Raw genomic sequence first — 27,929 nt, forward strand, 5'->3', positions numbered from 1 at the left:
TCCTTGCCGTCAGGGCCGAAGGACAGGTATAAGTGCGCCCGCAGTGCTTTAGCGAGTGCAACAGTCACACAACGCACAAATTGACAACACAACTGTTTTTTCTGAAACGCAAATTCTGAGTCAGAGCTAGCTAATTCGAATTGACATGTGCTGGTAGAGCTCGGATCCCTTAAATTTTTCGACTTGGGATGACTTGCTGTCCTATTCTTGGCAGCTTGACTCACTCACAGCAACGAATAGGTCACCTGATCCATATAAAACATGTGGCTAGTGACTTGTGTAACAGCGAAATTTTGATGAGAATTTTTCTGCACAACGATTGTCATGCAAATTGTGGCAATTTGTGCAAGTATTCATGATCTGATTCGACCGGAACGCTTTGCCAGCGCAGCACGACACTGAGCTAAACCCGGCACATGGAGACCCAAAATCGAGGCCCTCCAGTGGCATCTCCACTATTAGGCGTATAGTGGATTCCGATGTCAAGCTTTTTTGACTTGGGCCAAAAGCAATGGGATCGCCTTGATCACAGACAAGCGTAATCGTGCAAAACCCCCTGGCAAACTATACAGCCGCTTTACGTTGCATGCATGGCCAAATCAGCTCGAACTCGCATGCCATCTTACCCAAAATCCACATGCTAAGGCATGCAAAAGTCTGGTTTGGTCGATGGACCCGTTCTTCATGGCATGTTGGCCGCGTAACAGTTCATCGTTGTTGGCTACATGAGGCTGCAGACCACTATTTTGGTGCATGAGCCCCATTGAACGTGTTACAGACCTCCACTACGTTAGTAACCGTACAATGTTGAGAAATGACCTCTCTCTAATTGGCATCCTTGCTCTGGGCTTCTCCATGTATAAACCACCACATCGAGAGACTTGACAAGGCCCCGGGATGGTCCTCCGTAAACAACGTCGATCTGGCTATAAAAGCGGGCGGCTGCCTGTTCACCAAACGGTTCTCATTTGGATCATCTCATTCTATCCTTATTCTTACTAGTATAATGCTTAATTAATCTATCTATTCATCTCTACTTACCTCTTTTTAATAGCCATAATGAAAGACCGAACAAGCGATCATATTCATTTTCCTCAGCATGCTCATCGGATTCCACGACGCTCAGATGGTGTCAGTGGATATAGCGATTTGCTGGGGAGGGCGGTGTTGATATCCATCATCAATTACCTTGCTGATGTTGTCGATGCAATTGAAGACATCAAGCTGCCCAAACAGCACAAAGATCGTACCAAGTTGAAGAACGATAAGAAGAGAATGTGCGACACCGCTGTCAGAGGTGCAAACACGTTGACAGCCCTGTTCAATTCGGCAAAGGGCCAGACCAAGTACACTGACCCAGCCCGTGAGTCAATCCCGACCCCTGCAATCAGCAAATCAATCTAACCTTATCACAGCAAAGAACTTGCCGCTCTACCGAGACGAAATCCGGGGTCAGTTATTGTATCCCCTGTCGAAAGCCAAGACATCGAAGCCCAGCCTTGGCAAATCTTTCACATTCGCCCCATGGCAACAAAGACTCACCGCTATATTGTCCGGTATCGAGGAAGAAGTCTGCTGGTGGCTCAGGCTTCAACGTCCAACCAAGGCATATGATAAGCGCTCAACGACACATAGTCACACAACCAAGACATATGGCCAACGCTCTACCGCTAGCAAGCCTTATGATCAATACTCTACACGCACGGGGAAGACTGATCAGCGATCGTCGAGGCCCAAGCAGTCAAAGAGCCATTCTCAGCGAGGGAAAAGAAGCCGTTCGCCTTCACCCTCTGGTGGATGTGCTGTTATGTAGCTGGCTACATCTAATTGAGAAGCAGTAGCTAGTCCTACTTACAAAATTTGGATATTTACGGTTTATGGAAGCAACGGATCATGAAGGAATGAAAACATGGGTGGCACGGATTTTGCTTAGGGATAAAAATGGATTCAGGGAGTCGCTGGCACGGATAAAATTGGGACAAGGACGGCGGTATCTTTTGGAGCCAAATTGCATATATCATGGGACGGAAACTTGTTTGCAGCATAGGATAAAATACACCATTCGCGAATTGAATTGATACCTTGTTACTTATGAGCATCCGTAACTGACACGTGTCGTGACAAATCTCTGTAACCCTGTTGCCTGGCATGGATGTTGATATCTTCCTTGTTCGCTTAAGAATTATCAGCCAAGCAGCTATAAGCCAGACTTCCAGCCTCCTTTGAGTTTTCGTCCGGGAACCCCACAGTCGTTGTTCTGCGCAATCTGTTCTCAAGAAACTGCCGAAACGTCCCGCATGGAATGTCCTCCGAATCATGAAACTCAATAGTAGCCCATTCCAACTTCTTCATCTCCTCATAGCTTCCATGTCGTGCTTCAATGACTTTCATATTCTGTCTCTTGTTATCTTCCGAAGTATCCGAGCCCTTGAATGCTGTGTCATATGCCTCCAAAACTCCCTTTGTATAGTCGGGCGTGATTAAAAGAATTCCGAGAACATCTTCACGACCAATTTCAATGGTGGGACCGGAACTTGGCCACTCGTCACTCTCTGATAGTTTCAGCTCACTTGCACCGCTGATATTCTCGTGGAACTCAAGGAAAGAGATTTCAAGTAACGAATCAGACCATTGGACGTCGTCGACGCCATGGAGAGGGGGGTCAAGATGAAAACCGTTCCATGTACCTCCAAAACCATTGGTGATCTTCAGAAACTCCTTGTAGTCATCTGGTAGTGTGACTTTGAGTCTCTCCTCGAGCGATGTGATCTGCTCATCTGTAGCCGGTGGCAGATTGAAGAGTGTTTCCGGGGGCTCTTGTTCCATCTCTTCCCAGAAGCCGAGGGATCTGGGCTTCGTGTTCCGTTCAAGCTCCAGGAGCACATCTTTCATTGGTTTGGACTCCATGTCCAACGGTCTTCGACCATTGATAAAGCGCTCCCTGAACGTTTCAATAACCATTTGCCCAAGATTCTCAATCTTCTTTTTATCAACGGGGACTTTTCTAGCCAATACACATGTAGCTAGCAGTCCACTGAGTTCATGTCGTCCAGCCAGGCGCGAGATGATCCCTTCCTTGTATAAGTTCTGGGCGAGGAGTTCGAGAACTTCTTGAACTCTCGAGTCGTTCTGGACTTCTTCCAGGTCGGAGGTCTGCTTTAAGGCCAACCTAAAGGCAGTGGATAGAGCATCAGCCAAGATTGAAGCGTCCGCGCCATATTCATGGGCTTTCTTTATCTGCTCCTGGAAGTTCCCTTTGTCATCTTGTTCCTCGACATCGTCGGTGTCAAGGGCATGCTTGGTTGCAGTCTTATCAGATGCTGCTTCACTTCTTTCCTTCTCCGGGATTTCATCAGGCCAGTTGTCGGCAGCCGCGAAGTATGGCTCAAAATGGTGGAGCTGATTGCGTTGCCAATCCGAGGTAGTATCCTGGAGGAGCAGTGATACTAAGCCTTTGGCGGTATTGATTTCACCGAGTACACAGAACTCTTCGGCCAATTCGACAAGCTTGTTGTATACCTCCGGAAGGGAAGTGTCTGTTAGGATCGCCTCGCGATCATATTTGTTTGGTTGAGCCATTGCGATAGATGTGATGATGCAGGACAATTCACGTTGTTGAGGTTTTGGTACCAACATATTTTTGAGTATCTCACCCTGCTTATGCCTGACGTCATGCGGCTCGGGCACTTCTTGATGGAGTCTGGATCGGTATTTCTTTCACCTACATAAATACTATCGTTCAATCGGGTCAGCATTGCTCAGTATTGCATGCTCAGCGTCATGTATCACAGGAGGATGATTGGCTGCTCCTTCACGGCGCAGACTTAATCACGTCGAGATGGCGATAAGCTTGGCTAGTGAGGAAATGCGACGAAGACTTTTGGGACATAAACCGCAAATGCTTAACATAAAGATTTTCACTTTTAATGTTTAATGATATGCTTTATTATTTCTTCATTTTCTGACACGCTTCGTTCTGACTTGACAGCCCTGTCATAACAGTCTGCACGGAGAGTTCCGACATCAACTACCGAGTGGGCACAGTGCTGTCAAGGTTCAGGTCACGAAACGAAACAAAGGCAAGCATGTCCCTGGCAGTGGAGCTTGTATCCCAGTTATGGACCCATGAGAACATAAGCAAGCAACTGAAGAGTAAGAAGAGGCAGCAATCAAAGAGGTATGGTAATCAGCAAGATAGTCAGAGTCTAAGAATTTACTGGCGAATGATTAGCATGGGAATAAATCACTTATGAATGAGTAGAATGGTGATTTGTCCTAAGACTGCTTCGTATTAAACAGACAAAGCTAAAAACTATGAGCACAGTACCAGACTATCCCCTCTTCATCTAGGTGTTTTGAAACGATCAACAGGACTCTTTTATACATGAAGGTTGACCAGCCACCTCTTCAACTCTTCCATCTTTGCTTCAGTTTCCTCCCTTCAGTAAAATAAAACACTACAGCATCTCCAAGAAAAAAGGTTGCTCGCTTAAGCGGAGCAGGGAGAGCCGTTGGAACCAGTCTGTCCCTGGAACTGCTGGTTGGCGGCACCGGGGAAGCCACCGTCCTGGCCGTTGTTGTTGCCAGCCTCAGGAGTGGCAGAGGGAGCGGCCTGCTCACCACCGTTCTGCTGACCGTTACCGGCCTCGGGAGCGGGGGTAGAAGCGGGAGCCTCAGTGTTGCCAGCGGCAGGGGCCTCGGTGTTGCCACCGGTAGAGCCACCAGCGGAAGCGGCACCGTCCCAGACCTTAGGGCCGGGCATGGGGAATGCCTTAGCACCGCCGTAGATGGAGAAGTTGGCGTACTCATCGGTGTCCTTGTAGGCACCGGGGAACTTAACCATCTCGGCGTCGACAGTGCCGTCAGAGCCACCGGTAACCTTGACCTGAGCGCAAGAGACGTAGTGCTCGGGCTGGTTGACGTGGGATCGGTGGATACCGATGTGCTCAACTCGGAGGAGGTACTCGCCGTTAGGGGTACCCTGGGGGATCTTGACGTCGAAAGAGGGGGCGTCGTAGTTGCACCAGGCGTCCTTGGTGAAGTCACCACTGGCGTTGCAGACACCCTCCTCCATGATCTTGAACCAGTCGCCGTCTCCCTTGTAGGACTTGACGTCGCTACCAGCGGCGGACATGTAGGCCAGAGTAGGTCCGGGGTGACCCATCTTGGCACCGACAGCAAGCTTGAAGGTCATGACATCGCCGCCCTTGACCTCGAGGACCTCAGTGTTACCACCGGTTCCGGTGGCACCCTGGTTGCAGATGATGTCCTCACCATCAGCGAAAGAGTTGTCGCGGATGTCGGCGGAAGGGTTGGAGGAGAACTTGATGGGGTTGTACTTGGTGGGACGAGTGAAGTCACGGATGTACTGGAAGGACTTAGACTCGACACCGTTGAGAGCGCTGACGTCGAAGAAGTAGTGGGCAGAGGCGACCTGCGAGAGGGCAGCGAGGGCGAGAGCGGAGAACTTCATTTTGAAAAGAGTTGGCTTGAGGGATAGTAAAATTGATTGGTAGTGCTGGAGACTGGCTCGGTTGAATTGGAACGAAAGGAACGAGAGACTAGCTCTTCGAAAGAAAGACTGAAGTGAATGAAAGAAGATGAAGATCTGTTGATGGTGATGAGAAGGAAAAAAGTCGAGAAGGACAGAGGACATGAGATATCTTTATAGATTCTGGATCTCGACTCTCTCGACCTTGGATCTTTGGCGTCGCACAGGGATATTCTGCACGGCGCGGCACTCGGCCTTACACCAGAGCCAGTTCTGCATCCGGTGGAAGAATATCCTTGGTCCTTGGAGCGCCTGACCCCCAGCTCATTCAATTCAAAACGCCAAGATGGGAAAAACATTCTTCTCCATAGGCAAAAGAACCCGGTCATGTTGGTGGTCTTCGCTTCGGTATCTCGATCAGACTCGTTGTTACAGAGTGCGGCGGGCGGCAGCCGCATTTTCTAGGGGTTGTTTCAGTGGACATAATGTTATTGCACCAATCACGAACGCTGTTTAATTTAACTAAGGTTTTGACAGCTCGTTTAGGTTCGTTCACAAACCGCTACCAAACAACCTAAAAAATATGCTTCAAAGACGGGTAGATTGACTCTGCGCTATGGCTGATTAACTAAAACGTAGTTAAACGAACTATCTCTTCCTTTGCACTCTTCGATTATAGTTCTGTAGCCCCATCAAAGCCGTCGTAGATTCAGCCCGAGTCTGTCCTCACGGCGATTCTCGCGGCGCTGAATCAAGTAAGGCGAGACCATGAAACGCTCATTTCAGTCAGGGGGCTCAAGACCTCTTGGCGGTAGGGGTCTGGGAACAATGTCTTTTTGGAGTAGTAGTGGGGGAAAGCCCCCTGGCTGGTGATCATAGCTTCACCAAATTAAGCTGACCGCTGAGCAGCCTGTTATTGTTAACCTTAAACGAACCTAGAATCGCTTTAGCGAGGTCATCGAATTTGCAAAACTCATGATTTGCGGTGGTACGAGGCGAGGTTCAAACATTATTCAACATGTTTCAACAAATTTCGTCGAGATGGTCCAGCTTGTGCATGCAAAGCGCTGCTATAACGATTCACTGCATGTTATCGAACCATATGAACTGATCTTCAGAACAACTGTGAATGCCAAGGTGCCCGAGACTGTTTTGTTTTGCTCGGCGAACATGTTTTCGTGAAATGTGAAACTGGCGTTGAAGTTTGTGGCTTGAGCGGCTCCTCACCACGGGATGAACCATAGTTAGTACATACAGGACGTTTGATGTCAAAACTTTAGTATGGGCCGATACCGAAACAGTAACTCTTGCGGTGGCATACCGTAGACTAGTCAGGTCCCGGTTTACTGGGAGCTCGATCAGATCCAAGCGCAACGGAGACTAGCACGGCTTTTGTATTGCGAAACTTGATCCTTTACTATGTAGGCCATTTAGACGATATGAGCCCCCACAGTATCCTCCCGCGGGAAGTAGTGCACTGTATTGATTCATAATGTTGAATCATCACAATTTTCGTATCGCTTCCACTGCGACCCTGCTGTATTCGAGACAGCTACGGTTTCAACATTACGCATCTTCCAATGACAAATGGTGTGAACAAACAGCCTGTAAAACAGCCGTAAACTTCCATCGAACGACGTTGGATGCATTAAGCACATGGTAAATGCTACGCAACCCACTGGAAGAACTTGTGTATCCTTGATTGTTGAAATTGAGGTTGTCTTGCTTAGAGCTCGCTGTCAACTTTAGGGGCTCGTGATCTTGGCAGGGGCCACAAATAAGCTTATCGCTGGAGGCTGACTGAACAGCACTTCTGCATGCGTTAGTGGAAAATAGTCCCTATAAAGTTAATTACCATGCGAGGTCGGTTCATTAAACTGACACTTGGGAAAGTTCTAATGTCATCTCAATACCATGTTCTGTCAATGTCAAAGTTCCTTGGCATTCAAGCGTTGTCCGATTACATAAAGATGAGCTGAGCAAATCTCAAACTCGAGGCGTTGAGGCGCTAAACCTTTACAGGTCCGTGTTTGCGACCGCCGACAGCCGAGAGCTGAGAATCACCAGGCTCGATCCTGTATCGCCTTTCAATGGGGCAAAACGTAAGCTAGAAAATGCCAGTATTCTATCCCCGACGACCGATGCCCATGAAAACCGATGATCTTGCTCCCTGAAGTTCACGATTGACGGTGAAGAGTGGTCAGGGTAGGCTTGCCAGGGGAAGCCGTCCCGTTATGGGTCCCAGGGTCTGGAGGATCTAGGGATTCCAACACTTCGGGAATCCATAGAAACTTTCCGCCAGTCGCTAGGCCAGAACAATCTCTAGATCCCCGCCCTTTTATATGTGCTCTATTATTACCTGACGCCCTTTCCGCGCTGTAGAAAGATTCCATGATGGTCTCAGCTTCGTTTCGTGGGGCTCATGCTGTATCCATGACTTGTTGAGCTGAGCGATGAACTTCTGCTATTAGCTATGTTGAGTCGCAAATGCCGTCAGCAAGTCCGACGGACATTCAACGTTTACCGGTGAATTGAGAACTTAGGAAGGAGGTAAACCAAGGGGGGGCAAATTGATGCTGTCTCAAGGTCTGTCATGAAGTTGCAACAAGCATGCCCTATATCTCGTTGGTGGAAGATCCTGTAATGGAGGATCTTACTGTTACAATGGCGGTTATCAAATATCTGTGCCGCTATTGCCAATGCAACACGATGACGAGAGAGGTGATCCTCCCCTTTTCTCCGAAAATCCTACCAACAACCGCAAGTAATGATGAGATAGAATGGTCAGGAGAGCATTCATTCTATAGCAATTGGTCAGGCACTGTGGTATAATGTCTAATTTGTGAGCTAGATGTAGTATTTGTGGTTGAGTCCCATGGCTAGGAGCTTTTAATCACCACATGGAAGTGAAGATTAGACACAGTAGGTATGGGAACTTGTCCAACATAGCTTAATGTTCTAATCATCCTTCTAGACTGTTTTTTGTTCTTACTAGACTACGCACTGACGGTAATAGCGGATCTATTATGTACGTAGACAAGGAAAGGTACAACTCCATGCTCAGACCTTGTGATATCACTTCTGCTTCGATCTCATAGCCTCACCCTGGGCCTTTAGACTGTGACTCTACGATGTGACACTATGATCGGCTCTTTATGTGCATAGAAGATACTGAGTTATTCTTGAGTCTCAACTGGGATCGTAAGATCATCAGGATATGAAGTTTGTACAAGGATATTTTAGATCACATAAACTGCGCTGTAACACTTCCGAATGCTCAATCTGAGCCCAATTAGCCACGACTGAGTAAGAGGTATCATGTTTCATGCCATTAGAGCTCTCATCCAGTGAATATTTATGTGTTTTGAGCAGCGCGCAGACACGATGACAGGTACGCCAAGCTAGCACATCAGAGAAATCGGAATCATCTGCAATTATGTCCTCAGAATATGGCTACAGTTTCCATGCCGAATGCAAGCCAACTTGTACCATTTGTTTAGAGGCCGAGGCCCAAGTGATGAATGCCATCAGTGTTCACGCCGCTATTTTGAGGGATGACCGTAGTCTCGACCAATCTCATGGCCACGGAATAGAAGCGGAAACCCTCCGCTCTCTGGTTCGGTCTCCACAACTGACCCCACAAATCATTATGGTCGTTATCGATAACAAATCACAATCCTGCGCAGTAATGAAGATACGATTTAAGAAACACCAGCAAGAGCTGAAGAAATGTGGAAGCAATGGTATGATAATTGACTTGAGCTACAATATGCCTGTCATATTGCTCTTATGATTCTATCACTTCAGGGCGAATGCTCACTTTCCCTACGTTGACATTACTTGCCCCGGCCATTGTAATTTACGCATTATCCCTTGGGTCGGCAAATATTCGTTGCAGAAAAACCATTCTAAACTTGTAAACGAAGTCCAAATCTAGCAAAGCCATTTCTCCCAATTCTCCCTTTTTGTGACAACAGTCATGAGATCAACACTTATCATGCCGTGAGAACACTTAGCTCTGCCTGCACTTCAAAAGTCGAGAATGTCGATCAACTTACCCTGCATCGCGAAGGGCTGTTTTGAATTTGGTGCGCTCGCTCCGCCCCGCTCCGCTCTCCCCACCAACAAATAGCCGGAATTACCAATTTCCGTATCCTTTTGGCGACGCGTATCGCTGCTTGCAGCACGAAGGCCTCAGAACCCGACGGCTGGACTAATTTACCCCTTGAGCTCTGACTTGAGTCATATTGCTGTGCTTGGGTCGCATGGCTTCTTGTGGCACTTAAAACAGGGTGTAAGGCTTTGTGATATGGAGTCTTTCTGACATCATAATTTCGTGTTTGGCGCGTCTGAGCGAAAGCCTGATAAGATAAGGCGCGCTCAGTCCCTCAATCTTGGGCCTCTCCATTCACTACAGGGCATGCATTTGATGATGCTCCCTTCAAGATTAGCATACCTCTGATCAGCATGAGTGATTTAAGCCCTCATTCAGTGATTTGTTGCGATACATCTCGACCCAGAAACCGGGTACCTGTGATTAACAAGAAGCAAAGCTCAGCTCCGCTAATCACTCAGCCATGTCGATCATTCACACTACCGGTAAGGCCCCAAAAGCCAAGCGCCAGGTAATCTCCCTTGGAAAGCCAAAGCAACTGCAAGGGGGCACCCATCACCCGAAATAATGAAGCCAAAAGTGAGATTACGATCCAATGAAACACAAGTCCTATCGCGAATGTTTGATATTCGATTGTGATGGCTGCGTCCGTGCTGGAAGTTGTTTGCCGATCCTGGTTTAGTCGCGAGAGTTTCGATAGATTGTCAGCCACCGAAATCGTAGCCATATCTCGGTGAGCCAATGAATCACTGCTTGTTAATGGTATGATTGAGTGACACATGCGCGGTTGTTCATAGCTGAGCTGCCTAGTGTGATGATGCCGTTACACTATCAGTCATTATGTCGCAACCTTTAGTTATTCACTGACCCGTGGAGATTGTTACTTAAACCCTTCACACCTGCCAGCTGACATCCCCAGGGCCTGCGCTGTCTGAGCATACTACCAAAGTCACCGGTCGTAACATCTCACAATGGGTTCACTGAAGCTATCACGAGGTACTAGCGAGACCAGTCGCGCGAGCGATGCGGGTGAGCGTCGCCTGCCTACTACGCCGGCAATGAGGATCCTCTTTCTCTGCACGGCGCATAACTCGCTTTCTCAGCAGCTGTATCTTATTCTCAGTCAAAAGCACGATGTCACGATTGAGTATGCGCTATCTGACAAAGCCATGATCGAGGCAGCGACCCTGTTTCAACCAAGCGTCATCATCTGCCCGTTCATGACCACACGAGTCCCAAGCGAGATCTTCTCAAAGTACCTCACTCTCATCATCCATCCCGGACCGCCAGGTGACGCAGGTCCCAGTGCCCTCGACTGGGTGCTCACGGGCGACGATGGCAACGTCGTAGACTCCGACCAACTTCTCAAATCCCAGTCCTGGAGCCAGAACGGCCGGTCGCATTGGGGTGTTACAGTCTTACAAGCTGTTGATGAGATGGACGCAGGTCCAGTCTGGGCATTTGAGCAATTCAAGATCGCCATCGATGCGCCCGGAGTCACCAAGTCAACACTTTACCGCAAAGAGGTCACCCAAGCAGCGATTACTGCTACCGCCACTGCTCTGCACCGCATCGTCTCGGCAGCTAACGGCTTCTCCGATTCAGGCGTCGCAGCCGCTCTATCGCAACTGTCCCTTTTGCAGAAGCAGGATATTCGTGGTATCTCAGTTGATCTTGTCCCCAATCGCAGTTACAAAAGCTTATCAGTGACACTGCGGAAGCCTTTCCTCGGCGGACCAACACATCGCCGACCCCTTCTCAAGGCAGTGGACCGCAACTTTGATATCCAATACGAACCCGCTCGGACGATATCGCGAAAGATTAGGTCTGCTGATTCGCAGCCTGGCTGCCTCACAAAGCTGTTTGGAGGAGTCGGCCTCTACGTTTACGGAGGTACGATTGAGGCTGGGAGGGATGCGAAATGCAAGCGCGGACCTGGAGAGATCCTTGGTTGCAGAGACGATGCTGTCTGCGTCGCCACCTATGATGGACAAGGCATCTGGATCACTCATATCCGCCGAGTGAAGCGCAAGGTTGATCCAATGCTCTGGCCCAAAGTCCCCGCTGTCTCAGGCCTTCTCGACCTCGGCCTCATCCACCAAAGCTCCCTGAACAGTTCAGTATCACTACGCCCTCTCTTCGGCTGGTCTAAGGCAACATACTCAACCCATCAAGATATTTGGGTAGAGTTTGCTGCAAGTACAGGCAAGCGCCAAGTGGCCTTCGTCTACTTTGAGTTCTACAACGGTGCCATGAGCACCTCTCAATGTTCGCGACTCATTGAAGCTCTTGAATTCGTCGCTTCACATGAGTCTCTAGATGCTGTCGTGCTTATGGGCGGTGACTCATATTTCAGCAACGGTATTGCCCTCAACGTCATCGAAGCCAGTGATGATCCTGCGGCAGAGTCTTGGAGGAACATCAATCGCATCGATGACGTGGTGCACACGCTGCTCGACGCATTTCCTCGCAAGAACGTCACTACCATCGCGGCTCTAAGAGGGAACTGCGCTGCTGGTGGCGTGGCCTTGGCAGCGGCTTGCGATGTGGTCATTGCAGGCTCCGAAGTCGTCCTCAATCCCGCCTATCGAACCCTCGGACTCTACGGCTCTGAGTATCACTCCCTATCCTACGTCGGTCGCTGTGGGCCAGAGCGCGCAAGGTATATTTTGCGTGCTATGCTACCCATATCTGCTTCTCAAGCAAGAGACATAGGCCTTGTAGATAAGGTCCTCCCAGCTTCAGGATATTTCCTTGACATGAGAATACGGCATTATGTCAAAGAGATGAGCTTCACGAGCTACAAACCCGGCAAGTGGAAGTCCAAGGTCGATGTGAGTCACACTGGGCTTACAGCAGCAAAAACTCTTGAACTCGGTGAGATGGCCAAAGACTTCTGGAGTGCAAGGTCAGAGAGGTACAACACACGACGGCGAGACTTTGTTCGGAAGGCCAAGCCAACACAAACGCCGCTACGCTTCGCCGCTCACAGACGACAAGACGGGGACCTAGATGAGGAAGAATCTGACTCTTTTGATGATGTTGCGGTGTTTGAGGAGCGGGTTATCGAGAGAATTTTGGAGGAGAGGTTATCCAAGATGGATTCGAGGTTATTGTCCCTCCATGAAGAACTCAGGTCTCACGACCAACCATCTAGGACAGGTGGTGAGACAAGAAGGCCTCAGGAAGGCAAGGGTTTGATGTTTCCTTGTTATTATCAAGTCGATACCCACGTTTGCACTTGATTCTAGCTATAATTCAAGTTATTCGCCATCTCAAAATGAGCTACCAAGTCCCTTTGTCATTACCAACCATTCGCCACATAAAGCCTTTGACAATGTAATCGCTCTCGAAAGAAGAACATGAACCCAATAATAATGCTTGAACAAACTCCAGACTTCCTCAGTTGCTGTTACAACCAAACAGTAACAATGCTCGAACCGATACTCCGGACCTCGCCAGGTTCTGTAGCAACCAAATTCGTGCTACGAGAGACTCTCGAGCTTTTTCACGGCTGCATCGCGCTCTGCGCGCAACACTTCGTCGGAAGCAGACATAAGTTTCTCCCTCATCTCCACATAACATCGGAGCGTCTCGAGTGTTATCTTTTTCCTTGTCTCCCACTTGATGACCTCTTCTTCTTTGGCAATGTCCTTCTCTAAAGACGCGATCTTATCTTGTCCATCTTGGTATTGCCGGCGGTTCTTCTGGATTTCTTCTTCCATTGCTTTCAAAGTGTCTTCAACATTTTCAAGCTTCTTTTTCGCGTTTTCACAGTTCCGGATAAAGCCGTCATACATGGCACGCAGCGTCTCTGAACACTTCCCCCCCTGGTTGTCGATCATCGTGGTAAAGCTATTTAATTCTTCCTGTAACTGCCTGAGTTCCTCTCGTTTTTCGTCTCGGTCTCTCGTGGCCTTTTGGAGAACGTGCCTGACTTCTCCCATGTTGATTGAAGCTAAGTTGCGTCGGGTGTTATGAACCTCCTGCCCGTATATGCTGCTCCGGAATTCAGCATCTTCAATCCTTTCGCATATTGCGCGTAGGACTTTATTGAAACCGTAGAGCTGAACGGATTCCTGTGAAGCGAGACAACATTAGCATCGGCGCTCATGTGAATAGTTGGGCTGCGGTACTGACACCTTGATTGAGACAAGCTTCTTCCTCGGGGTTGAATGTCCTGGATGCTTCCTTGAAGTCATCGATATTGCTCGATACGAATTGTTCGACCTGTCGCAAGCGTTTCTCGGGGAGTGGCGAGGGTGCTAAGATGGCGTCAGTGATGGGTTGAGGTCACGAACGAAATATATAGAAACATACGAGGAGGCATGTTCCGCTTATGAGTCGAAGTCCGATCGGGCGGTGGAGGAAGGGAAGGCTGGCAACGATCGGATGGACCGATTGCACTGCTTACGTTGCTGATATCGCTGAGAACACTCATTTCTCTATCGTAGGGAAATTCTGGGAATGTTTCGTCTTCATCATCGTCGTCAAGCTTGTCCTGGGGCTGCTTCTTGTAAGCTATAGTGAGCGTGCGCCATGTTTTCGGCCTCGCTTGCCTAAAGGCAGCATCACGACCCGACCGTTTGAGCTTGTTATGTTTCGATGTGCTTTGTGAGTTGACCATGTTGTCTTCAATCCACTTTCTAGCCTTCACGCAATCCGAGTTCATGGTAGGTTTGACTGGCTTGCCATTCTTGCTCAATTCCTGGCGCTCCTTGGCCTTTCGTACCAGGAAATCGCGCAATTCGTCCATGGTAACCGTTGATCCATGGGCGTGAACAGCTTCAACGGCAAGGGCAAGGTTCAGCGCGGAGTTGGTCCCCCAAGCGGCGACCTTGGGAACGTAATCGCGTGGCAGCCAGTCCCAGGGATATTTCCCAGATGCCTTGTAGATCCGATTGACGCATTTTTGCACCTCTGGATTTGCGTCACCGACCCCAATGTCATCGTAAGAGGCTGGTGCCTCGCCGTGGTTTGCATTCATGGCATGTATGGTGCGAAATTCGTGTTGTAGGTCGAGAGGAGTCGGCGGCAACGGTGGGGAAATGTCTCGAAGATATAGGCGCGCCCCTTTGACGCGAAGAGAGAAGTGAGGGGCGCGATGAAGGAGGGAAAAAATGAATCAGGCTCTGGGCCTGTCGGCTCATGGCAAGAGCAAACAGTTGTTGGTCCGTAAGGTTGCTGGGAGCCATGTGTCGGGAAAACTGAAGCCGAGCTCCGATTCATCACCGCTCTGTGTAACAAGACTAAATTGCAGAGGGAAAAAAGACAAGAAGATAAACAAACCCTTGTAGAGTTTCAGGCAAACGAGGCTGCGTTTGCACGCCCATAAGCGAAGAAACTGTTGGTAGAGTTTGGCTGTTGGTTGAGGTGTCCAGCTGCTAAATAAACGCTTCAGTGGGTACAAACGTCCCGTGTGCCGTGTTGCGGGGGTTTTAGCGGATAATCCCCCGCGATGGTGATGATGCTTACCAGGCTAGTTAGGACAAACACGCGGCTTTCAACAACCTAATGATGTGAGAGTACCTCAGCATTGAATAGTTAGAGTATCACTGATTAGTACATATGCCTTTCTCTGTACTGTACTTCCTCAAACTTCGATGTCGTTTTCCAAGGGGCTGTTTCATTTGGCGGCGGGGTCCACTTCAACGTCTAGGTACCTTATGTAGGTACACCAGCCCTATCGTATCTCAATTGACACAATTTACAGGCTGGCCCATTCCGCAGCCAAATGCGTAAGATGATGATTTATCGAAGGCCGAAGTATCGACTTCACACCAACTTGGGATAGCGCCACTATAACTGCTTTTCATTCCCAGCTTGAATGTCATGAGCTTTACGCATACCGGCATGAATGGAACTCATCTCCTCTTGTTCCTGAGAACCAGGAACCAGACCTGTTTGGCCTTCTTCCCCAGATGACTGGCGTAGGCAACCTGCCCCAGGTAACGGAAGATAATCGGTTACCGTTAGTTAAGCGCTACATTCAGCCGCTGTCAACTGCTATCTCAGATGCCATAGTGGCTAGCAGCGCTGTAAATTTAGTGGGCCTGAGGGGCACTCTTAGCACCCAGCCAGACGATGCCTTTCATTGCTCAGGTAGGGTTACTTCGTCTTCTGCTTCCTTCACCGCAACGACTGCGCCCAGACTGGCATACACGATGCACCATCATCGAACGGATCTATCTCTAGAAGGTAGGTCTCCACCAGATTTAAGGTAATGCATTCGCAAGGGAGTGAGGGACCAGGTGGCCGATAGGGACTAGCAGGCTCACGCGCCCCAGGAGCGGAAAATCGCAGCTTGGCGATGGCTTCATGGCCATGGGTGAAGATTATTGGCATAGAGCTGCGATGGACAAGATTGAACGAGGGTGATGACGGCGAGTTTATAGTTCGCGAGTGCGGCAGGTTTCTTCTCACAATTTGTGAAACAAGCGAGATTCAAGCAAGCGCTCATAGCGCGGATGCTATGTCCTATCGTATTTCAGCGATACAAGTTACACGGTTCTGTTGACTTATTTCAGCTTGTTATTTGCTTTTCGCATCACCCATGCCAGTCGAACCTAACTCCTCTTTGTTACTGACAACCAGAGATCGAAGTCCTATGGCTTTTCCCCCCAGATGAAGTAGACGGGAAGATACAGATGAATAGAGGGATTTCGGAGCTCCCCTTTTGCCTTCGCCATAAGAACTTGAGTCTCCTCTTTACCCCATCCAAGGACCTTTTCCAGAAGCATTGGCGTATACGAGTCAATGGCTGCACATGATTGAACGACCTGGCATTTGCCTACTTCCTTCAGGACGGGGTCTTTAGGCCAGGCACCAATTGGAATCTGTCTCAACATCAGCTAACAATTCATGTTCTCAGTAGATATAATGCTCACCTTTCGGACTTCTTCGTGGACATCAACGAAACCCGCCTTGATTACCTTTTCTTTCCAGTTCATGGCGCAGTCGATGGGCTTTCCGAATTTATTGCTGCTGTCGCGTACTGCTTCGGCCCAGACCTCTGCATTGACGGCCTTCTTGATCGAGTCATCGTCTGACATGAAGAAACCACGCTGGGCTTGAAGTTCGAGATAACCGCCGCTGTTGAGGTTCTCGAACGCACGATCAAAGAACTGCTGCTCATTGCTGATGCATCCTTCAAGCTCTCGGGCATGGATGTAGTCGAACGGCTTCTTGTAAACCCATGGGTCTTCAAAGTCATCGACTTCAAAAACGCAGTTGGCAGGAACCCTGCATAGAAATATGAGTCTGGGCAAAGCAAAAGACATGATGCTCATAACTCACCAGTCAGGCTGGATGGGGCTCAAATCTGTCCCGACTACTTCGGCTGAAGGGTGCTCACTTCCTGAGGTCAGCAACGGGGTTTTAAGTAGTCACCAAGAGGCTATAACCTACTCTGCAAAATCGATAGCCCAGATGCCAGTACCTGTGCCCAGATCAAGGACACGTTGGGGATTGTCAATTGGGGCAGTATGAAGCTTCCCCGCAAGAAGAAGACTGTAGATATGGTGAACCAGATCCATGCGGTTCTGCTCTTCATCGTCGTTTGGCTACAGTGTATGGTTAGTCGGCTTGCACTTGACCTTTCGATAGGCGAGAAGACTAACCACCAAGTATGCTCCTTCGTGGAATGCATGATATCGACGGCCGTGCTGTTGAGCTGTTAGGCTACCAACCACCCAGGAATCTTGTATGCCCTACCTCATATCTACATAATTTTAGTAAGAAGCATAGTTGGCTATGAAGTATGACCTCTCACCTATAGCTAAAGATGCTTGATTTGAGAGATGTCATGTAACTGGAAGAACCCTCTCTGCACTGATTGTCAGTACAGAATCCACAAGATATCCGTCATTATGACTGACCCGAGGTCTAATGTAGAATCAGCGTCTCCACCATCGTCCTACTCTTTATCAGCATATTTTTTGATCAATAGTGTTGGGTATGGTACTTCTGCTTCTAGTACGCCAGGTACATCAGGAGGACTTTCAGCACGTTCGGCTGTTGGCTGAGCAGCTGGGGAAGCCATTTTGCTGACGATACAAATGCGCTGCAGGAAACCTGCAACTCAACACTGGGACGCCTCCCTCTTTATGACCTGTTCATGCTTGTGTGTAACTAAAGTGGTATCATATGCTGTATCCCCGCTCGGCTAATATTCAGGATGGATGAGGCCAATTGGGATGGCCACCGTTTCCGCCTCCGGCTTCTGGGGCTATATCCTTGTCGATCACCCTTGGTTCCCGAGCGGCCCGCCGCTTGTCACTCTTCACACAAGCTACCGAGACTGCCTTGACTAACGGCATAGGAGCGATGGAGCGCTGCGGCTACGACTATGGTCTCGAATGACCGACGGAGAACTTTTCTAGTACTGGAAACCCTCCAAGCGCTTCTCGATACCTCGTATGTATCTCCATGTATGTATGATGTGGAGATGGTCGTAACCCTGTCTCATGAAGTTGTTGGCCGCACCGAAACCCAGTTTAATACGAATGCACTGCAACCTGCTCGGTATTTAACACCATAACGGGAAGGCCTATTAGCCCTCAACACTTGATGCGATCCTGGTAAATTTCACATGCGATTGGCACACATTATGCAACGATTGCTGTTATTTCTATAGACAGCATCTTAGCAGCCTTTCGCAACAGTGCACAGGGCCGCACGTTCAGTTCGGCTGGGGGCTAATAGCAATGCGCCGACTCTTACGAAGACAGATTGAATATAAAACCGAGACGTTGATAGGAATGTTTCTCTAAATGAAACAGCAGGGTAGTTCCCGTTTGCATGGCCCTCGAAGGAGGTCGGCCCAGTACTGTTGAGACTGACACAGGTTCGGAGCGTCAACAAGGATGAGCAAATTAACTACAACCAGAGCAAATGTCATTACCTGACATCAGAGTTTCTAGCAGCACACAAGAGAGCTTGTTGAGGTATTGAGTAGAGATTGTTGTCTTGTGGAGCGCGGCTGGATCTGCAGCTTTGGCCCGCAGGTCGGTGACCCAGACATTCTCTGTCATGCCATAACGCATAGCATATATGCCTTGACAACAGCATCATTAATACATACGACCATAGGTAGTGGAAAATACGGGATCCCGTCTGCTCTCCCATAGTCAAGCCACTAACCGGCGGATCAGTAGTTGGGTCGGTGACGACCAGCGAATCCCCGCTGTTGTATGTCTTTTTGGCATTTTCTAATGCTACCTTTTTGCTGTTACGCCGGACAAAGCCTGTATCGCTTCTTGGAAGCTTCCGAAAGTTTGGCGTGGAATGTTGACTGGGCTGTGCTGCGGTGGGCGGTCACTTGTATCCCTCCCTCTTCACTTCGTTAGCCTCGAATCGCTGTTACAAGATGCACGATAAAGCGGAGGACGTGCATAACTCAAGAAGAGCCCAATGAAAGGCCGTCTTATTCCTTGTGATAGGTGTCATTACTGTTGAGATGGGAAATTAAGTGGACTTCGATCTTGCAAGTCACTGGAAATCTCCTGATCGTGTAAGTGCATCTTCCAGAAAGTATGTTGTTCAGGCCTCAAGAACTTGTGTGTATTTGTTACTCATTGCTACGCTACGACCAAATATCAAGCCAAAGTCATCTTCTCAACGTCCCTACAAAAACTGCTCAAGCCCAGGTCAGATTTCGAAGACTGACTTCTAGTCAACAAGCTACCTCAATCTCACAACTTAGCCGATGGACCAAGTCCCAGATCCTTGATGATAATATCTGCAGCCTTCTCACCAACAACAATAGCAGTGTTGTTTGTGTTCGCACCGACATTCTCCGGAGGAATACTCAAGTCAGCCAACTTGAGACCCTTTGTACCATGTACATTCAGCCTCTCATCGACAACACCATTCTCATCACGAGGCGCCATCCTGCAAGTAGAGATGGAGTGCCATGTCGTGGCAACATTCTGTCGAACCCACTCCTCAATGGCCTTGTCATCTTCAGCTGAATAATCAAGATCGGTGACATTGCTGAGAGCCTCGTTGATCTCCACCGAAGCAGCCTTGGATCCTGCTGGCCATGCCGGGTGACCAGCTGCGATCTCGCCACGGTACATCTTTGTTCGACGCATGATCTCTCGGGATTTCTTGTAAGCCCAAATCTGCTTCTTCAAGTCAATGTCATGCTCGTCGCTGAGGAATCCAACATCGAAGTCAAGAGGGTCGTCGAGTCCAGCGCCGGTGATGTGGACGTGGCCGCGAGAGTATGGGTAAGCAGTGTAGTTGCCAACGGTAACATATTGCTCTTCAGGCACAGTTGAGGGATCTCCAAGGAAGCAAGAGATCATGCCCATAAGCATCAAAGGTCGATTGGGATGGTTCTTGAAGTCCCGGTCCCAAGCCTTCTGGAACTCAGGCCCAAGTGAAGCAACATCGGCTTCTGTAGGTCGGAGCTTAGAAGAGATATCGATCGCATTCCATCCCAACATGGAATCCTTTGACTTAATAAACTCTTGGCGCTTGTCGGGGTTTCTGAGAATTCTGTCGGCTGTTTCATGGGGTTGGAGATTAGTCTTGTAAGGGTAGAGAATGAGGTTGTGATCCTGATACTCGTTACCAACTCCAGGTAGGTCAACCTTGACGTTGACGCCAGCTTTCTTGAGGACTTCGGGGGCGCCAATGCCTGATCTTTCAAGCACAGGTGGTGTACCCAGAGCACCGCATGAAACAACGACCAGCTTTCGTGCCTTTACACTCAACGTCGGATGTTGGGTTGGCGTAATTTGGGCTTGGAATGCTGGGTTGGGAGTGTACTCGACTCCAACAGCTCTCTTATCGTCATCAAGAAGAACACGTACAACCTTGGACTCAACGAGAACATGAAGGTTCGGATACTTCTTGTTGTCGATCTTGTTGTGAAGATAAGCCGTAGCAGTATCTTGTCGACGACCATCCTTGGAAACATATCGGAGCCATCGCTCAACACCATTATTGGCGTCGAGAGTTTGCAAGTCATGAACCTCTGGCCAGCCGACCTGAGACACACCGTTGATGAAGTCGCTTTCTGGGTTCTTGGAACGGTATGTGCCGTCAGAGATATGGACCGGGCCGTTGAAGCCGTGGTGTTCCGGGTTACCTCGGCCATGGTATGTCTCAAGCTAGACGGAATTAGCGAAAGTGTCAAAATACCACAGAGGATCTCAGAAAGCCTACCTTCTTCAAGAATGGAAGGATCTCATCAGCAGACCATCCGGGAGACCTCCAAGAATCGAAATCTGCTCGCTGAGCACGAGTGTACATCATAAAATTGATCGACGAGCCTCCACCAAGCGTTCCACCGCATGGAACGATGGACTCGCGCCCAGCCAGTTTATCTGACTTGTTAGCCTTGTAAAACAAGGTCGTGGTGGAGGTTGGCAGCAAGTGATCCAGGAAAAAGACAGGGTTCTCAATGCTCTCGACCCCACGGTTATCTTGTCCACCTTCAATGAGAAGAATAGACAGATTTGGATCAGCCTCCGCCAGACGCCCGGCAACGACACATGCTGCTGTTCCGCCTAGTTCACATAATTAGCAGTGGCGGTGGGTTAGGTACAGAACAAGCGTACCTCCAGCGATGATAACGTCGACTTCGGTAATGTCGCTAGCGAGTTTAGTATATAAACCCATGGTCAAAACTGGACGATCCTTTCGGCAACGGGGTTAGAAGGTCGGAAATGGGATTAGACGAGGGTATTGGGCGAGTCGTGCTTGGTGATTCAGAAAGAGAATGTCCCTCGTGAGGGGAAGTTATATATATATACCTGCAGCTCGTGTCACCATGGTTCTTCCTTGCGGGCAACCAGCCGCAGGTTAACCCCGCGCGAGTCACCTGCAGGTCCTTCCCATATCTCAGCAACCCATCTCTGGACCCTTACAATCAGACTTTACTTGACGTAGGACGTTTCAACCGGGGTTGTCCAGACGCTGATCTGGTCGGGGTACGTCGCACCCATCTGGGGCAATCTGAGAATGGCAAGGTGAGTTCCCCATATCTCCTAACTGGAATAAGGCTGGTGGATAGAGGCAATGAGCTCCGGGCATCGGGCCGTGTTGAGAAATGAGCAGTGAGTGGCTCATGAAGATTCTCGAGACTCCACTGGCTGTGCACCTTTGGGGTTGTTAGCTCAAGCCTGTGGGTCACTTGAGCGGTCCAGACACGGGAAAGTGCTTCGTTGTTCCTTGGATGCAACTCAGAGCTTGAATTGGAAAGGGAGCAAGCTGTAGCTAGTCCTGATTTGATCGCTACCTCGGTTGCTCGGTTACTCTTTGGATCAACTGTTCAGCTCTACAAAACGATGAACTGAAGACTGGTGACGACTCAATTGACTTGTTCGCCACTTGAACTGCACCATCGCAGAGCTAACCATATCTAGCTCCTTGCACTAACAATTTCTTCTGTGCTACAAGCCCCGTTGTGCAGAGTGTCTCACCGGAACTGCTCCACGAAGCTCACCGAGCCTATGCCGAGCTAGGGCAACCTGGTCGCAGATCATGTCGGCGAAAAAACTTTAGCTGCTGGGTCCGTTTCTCCTTCATGTCGCGCTTCAAGGTCGAGATATCCATTATTAATTAAGTACGTTATGCTAGTGATCGTTTCTATAACTCTAGGCCTTCCAATTTCTATAATCTCCAAGCCACGTTTTGTGGCGTAGTTCGCTATGCTTAGCAGGCAGAGAATGTCACCGAAATGCCGTCTCCATCTTTCAACTCCCCCCGTCAGCCCTAGTGAATCAGGGATACGAGTAAGGATCCTTCAGGTGCCGCGTTGAGGACTGTGAGCTGGCATCATCCTCGTCGTGCTTGGGCATGACTGTTACATGCGTCTGTGTGACCTTTGTGATGCCCGCTGGCTGGGGTCTGTTTTCGCTGTCGGTTATCTGACCGCCTGCGTCAATGCGCACTTCCAAGTTTCTCCCCGTAGACGAAAACATGGCGCCCTTTCCTGTGCCACCTGTGCGATTGGAGTTGCCCGACTTTTTGTTCGTGACGGCGGCTCTGACTTTGGAGCGCAGATCGGTACCGTCGGGGTATGAGCTGTGCTCTCCGGTCGCACGAACAACTCGCACGATGAGTGCGGAAATGTTCATCTCAATGTGAAGCTTGAGCATGTAGACAAGAGGGTGGAATTGCACGTAACTATGCGAGTCAGTCATTGAGGTCTAGCATCAACCATTTGGAGCGGTGACTCACATGAAACCATTGCCGATGGACATGCTGCCAATGAGAATGACGTCCAAACTCATGGATATAGCAATCATGATAAGATTGTATCGCATCAGAGGCTTGTACTTGGTAAGGCCATTGGCGATAAGCTTGATACGAATAAGGTAGACGAAGTAGCCGTGAAGTGTCGCGTCGATGACCAGGAAGAGACCCTTCTCAATGCGATCCCAGATGTAGTTGATATCATGGTAACGCTGGGAGATTTGCAGCTGAGAAGGAATCCAAATGCAAAAGACACTGATGTTGATGAGGCCAAGTGTAACGGCAGTTATCCATCGAATCTTGATGGCGTTTCGTCTGTCGACCATAAGAAGAGAAATTCGGTTGATGATGATTCCGCAAATGCATTGAATTTGGACAACCCAGGCGCACACTAAAAGACCAGTCAGTTTCGTGTTCGTAAAACGTTCGAAGCATGTATCGTACGGAGAACAAAGTAGATCCAGAAGCTAAGAATTACTGGTCAGTTTTGTCGTCTTCCAATTTGAGGGGACGGGCGACAACATACCTGGGAGCAATGTAACCACGAATAAAACACCACGATAAGACTCCAATCAACATAGACGCCAACCATTCGGCCCAAATCATCCAGACATAGGCCTTAGCCCGTCCTGTGCGCTTCCATTGATCCCATGTCTGCCTTCCCGCCTTCTGGCCTGCGAAGATTCCAACAGCGAGAGTAAAGCCCCAGATGATACTGGCGACCAATTGATCGGTAGTGCTAGGCTTCACGTATACGTAATGATCCGGTATTAGGAATCCCGCCATTGTGAGTGCTGAATCCAATCGTCAAATGGTGACTGAAACAAAGAGAAACAAGCAAACAGCCAAGAAAGACAAGCAGACAGGGTTGCGACAGGAACACGGTCTTTAAGCAAGGAAAAAGAATGGCAAATCCCTGCCAAGCCCCCCGAAGTAGATCGGAATCTTGCATGATGGGTTTTTTTAGAGGTTCCAGAAGCCCCGGCAGTCTGGTGAATAGACCGAGATGGTGAATCCATAGATCTACCAGATGAGCGAATGAGAAGTGCGCGCAGTGGCGGACCGCCGTTCGCTAGTCTTTTTTGGTGAAGATGGCGTATAAGATTATTCCGTGCTAATGGATAGGGGCTCGTCTTTGTATGGCTAACCGCCTGTTCCGCGTGGGCAGCACGTGGATGCTCGAGTCATTACGGCGGGCTTAGTTTGGGTTTCGGTCTTGCTAGTAGGGGGGTTCTTTGCCGTGCCAAGTTGGACGAGGGCTGTGAAAAGCGTTGAGACTGGTAATTTCTTTGGAGGTTTGATGTCATTTGCTTTGGTTACGAGGTGGAGCTTGGTGATTGAGCTGACAGAAGATGTTGACTCTGAGGGGAATGCGAATATACATCAGATTCTCTGATGCCTCTGTTACAGTTCCGCGTCAGATTGAACCTAATTGGTTGTGAATATTTTCGGGCAAAAGGCCAAGAGATATCTTGCAGTAGTGATTACTCCATGAATCGTAGGTTTGAAGCTCAGCGTTGCAATCCGCCAATCTCCCGAGAGCCTGGATGTCCCAGAGATGGATCTGAGTAGATCATGCCTCATCTGGCTAGTCGTCGCCACCAATCGACCATCCCTGAAGGATGACCTGCTTAAAGTAGACAAGTCTGTCTGTGCTCAAGCTGGAGACTGACTGACTCGATCTTGTTGAGGCAAACCTCTGGCTCTGGCTCTTGAGCCTACCGTACCGGGACGGCACTCTGCCTGTCCAAGTCGCGTGGCAAAATGAAGCTAATTGATGAGATTCTGTTAATTTCATCAATCATGTCCCTGCTCGGGATGTGGAATTCCCGTGACTTCAGAGCAAACAATCGCTAGCCCAGGGACAGTTGACTTGGTCGACGACATCCATGCGACCCCGCATTAATCTTTGGTCGCCACGTCGATGATCGAGCCCACGCAAGATGCAGGGTAGATCGGAAAATTCAGAAGCGTCGCCAGCAGAACAGCCTTTTCGTATTGATAGCCTTATCAGATCAATCGAGAATCCTTCTACCAGGTTGGGAAAGTATCTTATCGGTGCTTTTTTATCTTTCATGTTGAAAAGCATGATCATTCATGGAGGGCATTGGCCTGTGTGTTGAATCTGCTTGCATCGACTGTAAAAATTTAGACTCAAATGTGTTCTAATAGCCAGCAATGGTCGCCGACCGCTTCATCGAGGCTTCATCCAACTATCCGATCTGTGATGACTTGTTGTTTTTCCCTGGCTGTTTCATCACTGCAATTAGCTACTTGAATGTAATCATTTATGCACCTGCATCATGGCTTGGTCAGCCTGCATCCGCGATTGCTAGCTCTATGACGCTGGTGCAGAATTGGAACGGCCAGTGCTGAGCTTGCGCGGAGCCTGCACGACACCAACATTCACGACGCGCCACTACCGTAGCCTCGGCGGCATCAACTCACGAAATAGATCTTGGCGATCAATCGCTTTCTATGTGGCTTTGTGTCACTGTGCGTAAAATTGATGAAGAGGAACATCTGTAAAAGCGGAAGCATCGTCTCTCAAGTCTGATGCGTTATTTTCCATCACCCGCTACCCAAGATTCGACGCCCATCAGTCTCGCGCCAAATGGAACAACCCTTCACTTACTCACCACTCCCGTCAAACGGATGGTTCAGACTGCTGAGTATCCTCCCGTCGCATGATGAGACATCCGACATCTCATGCGAGCTGCATCATCACGAGCTATCTACCTGCCCTCAGTATGAAGCCATCTCATACACATGGGGCAACGAAGACGCAAGGGAGCGACTGCTGGTAAACGGCACTGTTTTTAAAGTGCGGCCCAATTTGCACGCAGCTCTCAGGGCATTTCGACAGCCTCATGAGGCAAAACTCATCTGGGTCGACGCCGTCTGTATCAATCAGCAAGATCAAGGGGAGAGGAATCGCCAAGTCCTGCAGATGAACCAAATTTACTCGCAAGCTCAAGTTGTCGACGTCTGGCTTGGAACTGCAAACACAACCTCTGACGCTGGTGTTGCTTTCCTGACGACCTTTTATACGCTTGTCTACCATGACACAAATTATCAACAGTCTCCATCGCGGGATGCACGCACCGCCTCGATTTATCCAGATTCTACGCCCTTTCACGAGTTTTATGCGCCCATTCTAAAACTTCTTGATGAACCACGACTACTGACGGTATTTAATCATGCTGTAGCATTTCTTGCCAACAGCTGGTGGAGAAGAATATGGACTTTGCAAGAAAGTGTCCTCTGCCCCAACGTAATCTGCTGGTCTGGTTCAAAAACGTTTCCTTTCGAATATCTCCTGGGCTTGTCCCATTTCTTATATCACCTAGTGAATCATGATGCCTACAAAGGTGCACTGGCCCACAGAGACATGACTCTAGGTGCCTTGATGCTCGTCGAGTATCTGCGCAAAGACATGGTTGCTCGCAGGGGAATCGGATTGACAATGGCGCTCTACTCGACTTGGAACCGCGCGTCCTCGGATCCGAGAGACAAAGTCATTGGCTTGTTGGGTATCATAGAGCCTCGCGATAGTCTCAAGCCAGAATACTCATGGCCAGTCGAGAAGGTGTATAGAGTTGCGATGCGAGCCGCGCTTGTCGAAGATGGCAACCTCAACTGCCTTGGCCTGATCTCCGAGAAGAAGGAGTCTCGAAACAAAAACCTGGCTTCTTGGGTCCCTGACTTTGAACTTCACTCCGAGCCATTCAAAGACTACATAACTTCGCTGTCCAAAGTCCTCAACAAATGGTCGATTTACAAGACTTTTATGAGCCCAGAACGGTCTCTTCCAGACATAACAACAGACGAGGATGACAGTGTTTTAATACTCAAAGGCTTTTGTCTTGATTCTGTCTCCATTGTCGGAACTCAAGCACCGGGCCCTAATTTTGAGAATGTAGGCGAGACAAGCCCTGAGCACTGGAGGAGCTCGATGAGAGACACATTAAATCATTGGAGATCCTTACTGCCGCCTAAGGATAGTTATGTAACAGGTGAAACTCAGGCTATGGCCTTCTGGAGAACAGTTCTGGTTGACTTGAACCAAGGCCGTCTAGCCTCAACGAAAGGCGGCAGGCCCAAACGTCTTGACAAGAATGATCTGCAGGATCTGTTGCAACTTGAAACCCCAGAGGGAATGGAAGGCTTGCTAAGCACATGGGAGTCATGCCTTCGGCCTATATACCGACAACTTCGATTGATTGAGCAATTCAACCGGCGTTTCTTCAGGACAGAAAAGGGTTACATGGGACTAGGTCCGCCAGATATCCAACCAGGTGACACTATCTGCCTCCTGCTGGGAGGATGCGTGGCTTATGCGTTGAGGAGGAGTGCGCAAGAGACCTGGATCTACGTTGGCGAATGGTACGTGTCATACTTCTGTCCTATTTCGATCTCAGCTACTAAAGTGTTGTAGCTACATACATGGGATCATGGACGGAGAGGCCGCTGTTAACGCAACCGATGATAAGACCGGCTTCGCCGAGTATCGTATTGTCTAATAAGTGGGAAATCTGCCGTATAGCGTTCCTTCTATCCTAAACAATGAGAGGATTCAGGTACGTTTATTATGACTCAGTGTACCTCAAGACTAGGCAATCTTGGTATCGTAGTCTAAGGATGGAATTTTTATTCATTTCTGGGGCGTGTTAATACCATGATAGCCTGAATCCTCACTTCCGCCGGGTGTCTGCCGGCCCTCTCAGTGCCTCGCAAAGTTCAAGCAGACCGTCACCTCAGGAGAGGTGGCTGCCTCAATTCTCCCCGAGAACCCCTGCTACGTACATCATCTTCGATATAGGACTTGGACTCTGGCGGTGTGGTCTTGGGTAAAATCTTGCGATAGCGCTTCATGACGGAAGAGTTGTCGCAGGTACTGTTTTGGAAGATAACGCGCGTCTATGCTATACTTAACCAAGATTTAGCAAACATACCGCCTTCTGAGAATTAAATTCCACATAAATTGTCCTGTTTAGTTCCAAAGGACTATGCAGTGCCGAGATTTAAATTGTGGTATGAGCTTTGAACTCGAAACTTGTAACTGGGCCGCTTGTCTTGTGAAATCTCCCAGCAATCCGATCGTGTCTGATCAAG

General features: G+C 49.1%; 9 protein-coding genes and 1 non-coding gene across 11 annotated transcripts; 4 read left to right on the forward strand and 6 right to left on the reverse strand.

Annotated features, from left to right (window-relative positions):
- Window positions 1-885: 885 nt before the first annotated feature.
- Window positions 886-2,098, forward strand: FOIG_13449 (uncharacterized protein). The gene is made up of 2 exons (XM_031214600.1): window positions 886-1,363; window positions 1,416-2,098. The coding sequence occupies exons 1-2, from the start codon at window positions 1,060-1,062 to the stop codon at window positions 1,811-1,813; spliced, it is 702 nt and encodes a 233-aa protein (XP_031055691.1). The 5' UTR covers window positions 886-1,059; the 3' UTR covers window positions 1,814-2,098.
- Window positions 1,979-3,708, reverse strand: FOIG_13450 (uncharacterized protein). The gene has a single exon (XM_031214601.1). The coding sequence runs from the start codon at window positions 3,634-3,636 to the stop codon at window positions 2,176-2,178; it is 1,461 nt and encodes a 486-aa protein (XP_031055692.1). The 5' UTR covers window positions 3,637-3,708; the 3' UTR covers window positions 1,979-2,175.
- A 514-nt stretch (window positions 3,709-4,222) lies between these two features.
- On the reverse strand, window positions 4,223-5,894 carry FOIG_13451 (murein transglycosylase). Its single transcript, XM_031214602.1, has one exon. The coding sequence runs from the start codon at window positions 5,654-5,656 to the stop codon at window positions 4,490-4,492; it is 1,167 nt and encodes a 388-aa protein (XP_031055693.1). The 5' UTR covers window positions 5,657-5,894; the 3' UTR covers window positions 4,223-4,489.
- A 4,560-nt stretch (window positions 5,895-10,454) lies between these two features.
- On the forward strand, window positions 10,455-12,952 carry FOIG_13452 (uncharacterized protein). Its single transcript, XM_031214603.1, has one exon. It carries the CDS (start codon window positions 10,577-10,579, stop codon window positions 12,848-12,850), a length of 2,274 nt encoding a protein of 757 aa, XP_031055694.1. The 5' UTR covers window positions 10,455-10,576; the 3' UTR covers window positions 12,851-12,952.
- FOIG_13453 (uncharacterized protein) lies at window positions 12,619-14,967 on the reverse strand. Its single transcript, XM_031214604.1, has 3 exons — window positions 13,926-14,967; window positions 13,746-13,870; window positions 12,619-13,684 (listed from the first exon to the last, which is right to left on the reverse strand). The coding sequence occupies exons 1-3, from the start codon at window positions 14,590-14,592 to the stop codon at window positions 13,091-13,093; spliced, it is 1,386 nt and encodes a 461-aa protein (XP_031055695.1). The 5' UTR covers window positions 14,593-14,967; the 3' UTR covers window positions 12,619-13,090.
- Window positions 14,968-16,075: 1,108 nt separating this feature from the next.
- On the reverse strand, window positions 16,076-17,673 carry FOIG_13454 (uncharacterized protein). The gene is made up of 9 exons (XM_031214605.1): window positions 17,569-17,673; window positions 17,483-17,520; window positions 17,377-17,430; window positions 17,319-17,325; window positions 17,225-17,269; window positions 17,013-17,167; window positions 16,902-16,958; window positions 16,493-16,847; window positions 16,076-16,441 (listed from the first exon to the last, which is right to left on the reverse strand). The coding sequence occupies exons 1-9, from the start codon at window positions 17,644-17,646 to the stop codon at window positions 16,211-16,213; spliced, it is 1,020 nt and encodes a 339-aa protein (XP_031055696.1). The 5' UTR covers window positions 17,647-17,673; the 3' UTR covers window positions 16,076-16,210.
- A 1,012-nt stretch (window positions 17,674-18,685) lies between these two features.
- FOIG_13455 lies at window positions 18,686-18,801 on the forward strand. The gene has a single exon (XR_004093454.1). It is a non-coding gene; the product is annotated as a 5S ribosomal RNA (ribosomal RNA).
- A 320-nt stretch (window positions 18,802-19,121) lies between these two features.
- On the reverse strand, window positions 19,122-21,381 carry FOIG_13456 (uncharacterized protein). Its single transcript, XM_031214606.1, has 3 exons — window positions 21,176-21,381; window positions 20,781-21,124; window positions 19,122-20,725 (listed from the first exon to the last, which is right to left on the reverse strand). Exons 1-3 carry the CDS (start codon window positions 21,234-21,236, stop codon window positions 19,298-19,300), a joined length of 1,833 nt encoding a protein of 610 aa, XP_031055697.1. The 5' UTR covers window positions 21,237-21,381; the 3' UTR covers window positions 19,122-19,297.
- A 958-nt stretch (window positions 21,382-22,339) lies between these two features.
- Window positions 22,340-23,600, reverse strand: FOIG_13457 (uncharacterized protein; the record flags this gene model as incomplete). Its single annotated transcript, XM_031214607.1, has 4 exons — window positions 22,340-22,745; window positions 22,800-23,205; window positions 23,259-23,281; window positions 23,341-23,600. 4 exons carry the CDS (start codon window positions 23,598-23,600, stop codon window positions 22,340-22,342), a joined length of 1,095 nt encoding a protein of 364 aa, XP_031055698.1.
- A 1,600-nt stretch (window positions 23,601-25,200) lies between these two features.
- Window positions 25,201-27,894, forward strand: FOIG_13458 (uncharacterized protein). Of its 2 annotated transcripts, XM_031214609.1 has the most exons (3): window positions 25,201-27,200; window positions 27,253-27,394; window positions 27,500-27,894. In XM_031214609.1, the coding sequence occupies exons 1-2, from the start codon at window positions 25,429-25,431 to the stop codon at window positions 27,335-27,337; spliced, it is 1,857 nt and encodes a 618-aa protein (XP_031055700.1). In that variant the 5' UTR covers window positions 25,201-25,428; the 3' UTR covers window positions 27,338-27,394; window positions 27,500-27,894. The 2 variants fall into 2 exon arrangements, with proteins under 2 accessions (XP_031055700.1, XP_031055699.1); XM_031214608.1 differs by having other exon boundaries at window positions 27,253-27,894.
- The last annotated feature ends 35 nt before the right edge of the window (window positions 27,895-27,929 follow it).

This window comes from Fusarium odoratissimum (assembly GCF_000260195.1).
Source record: "Fusarium odoratissimum NRRL 54006 unplaced genomic scaffold supercont1.33, whole genome shotgun sequence".
Taxonomy (NCBI): Eukaryota; Fungi; Ascomycota; class Sordariomycetes; order Hypocreales; family Nectriaceae; genus Fusarium; species Fusarium odoratissimum.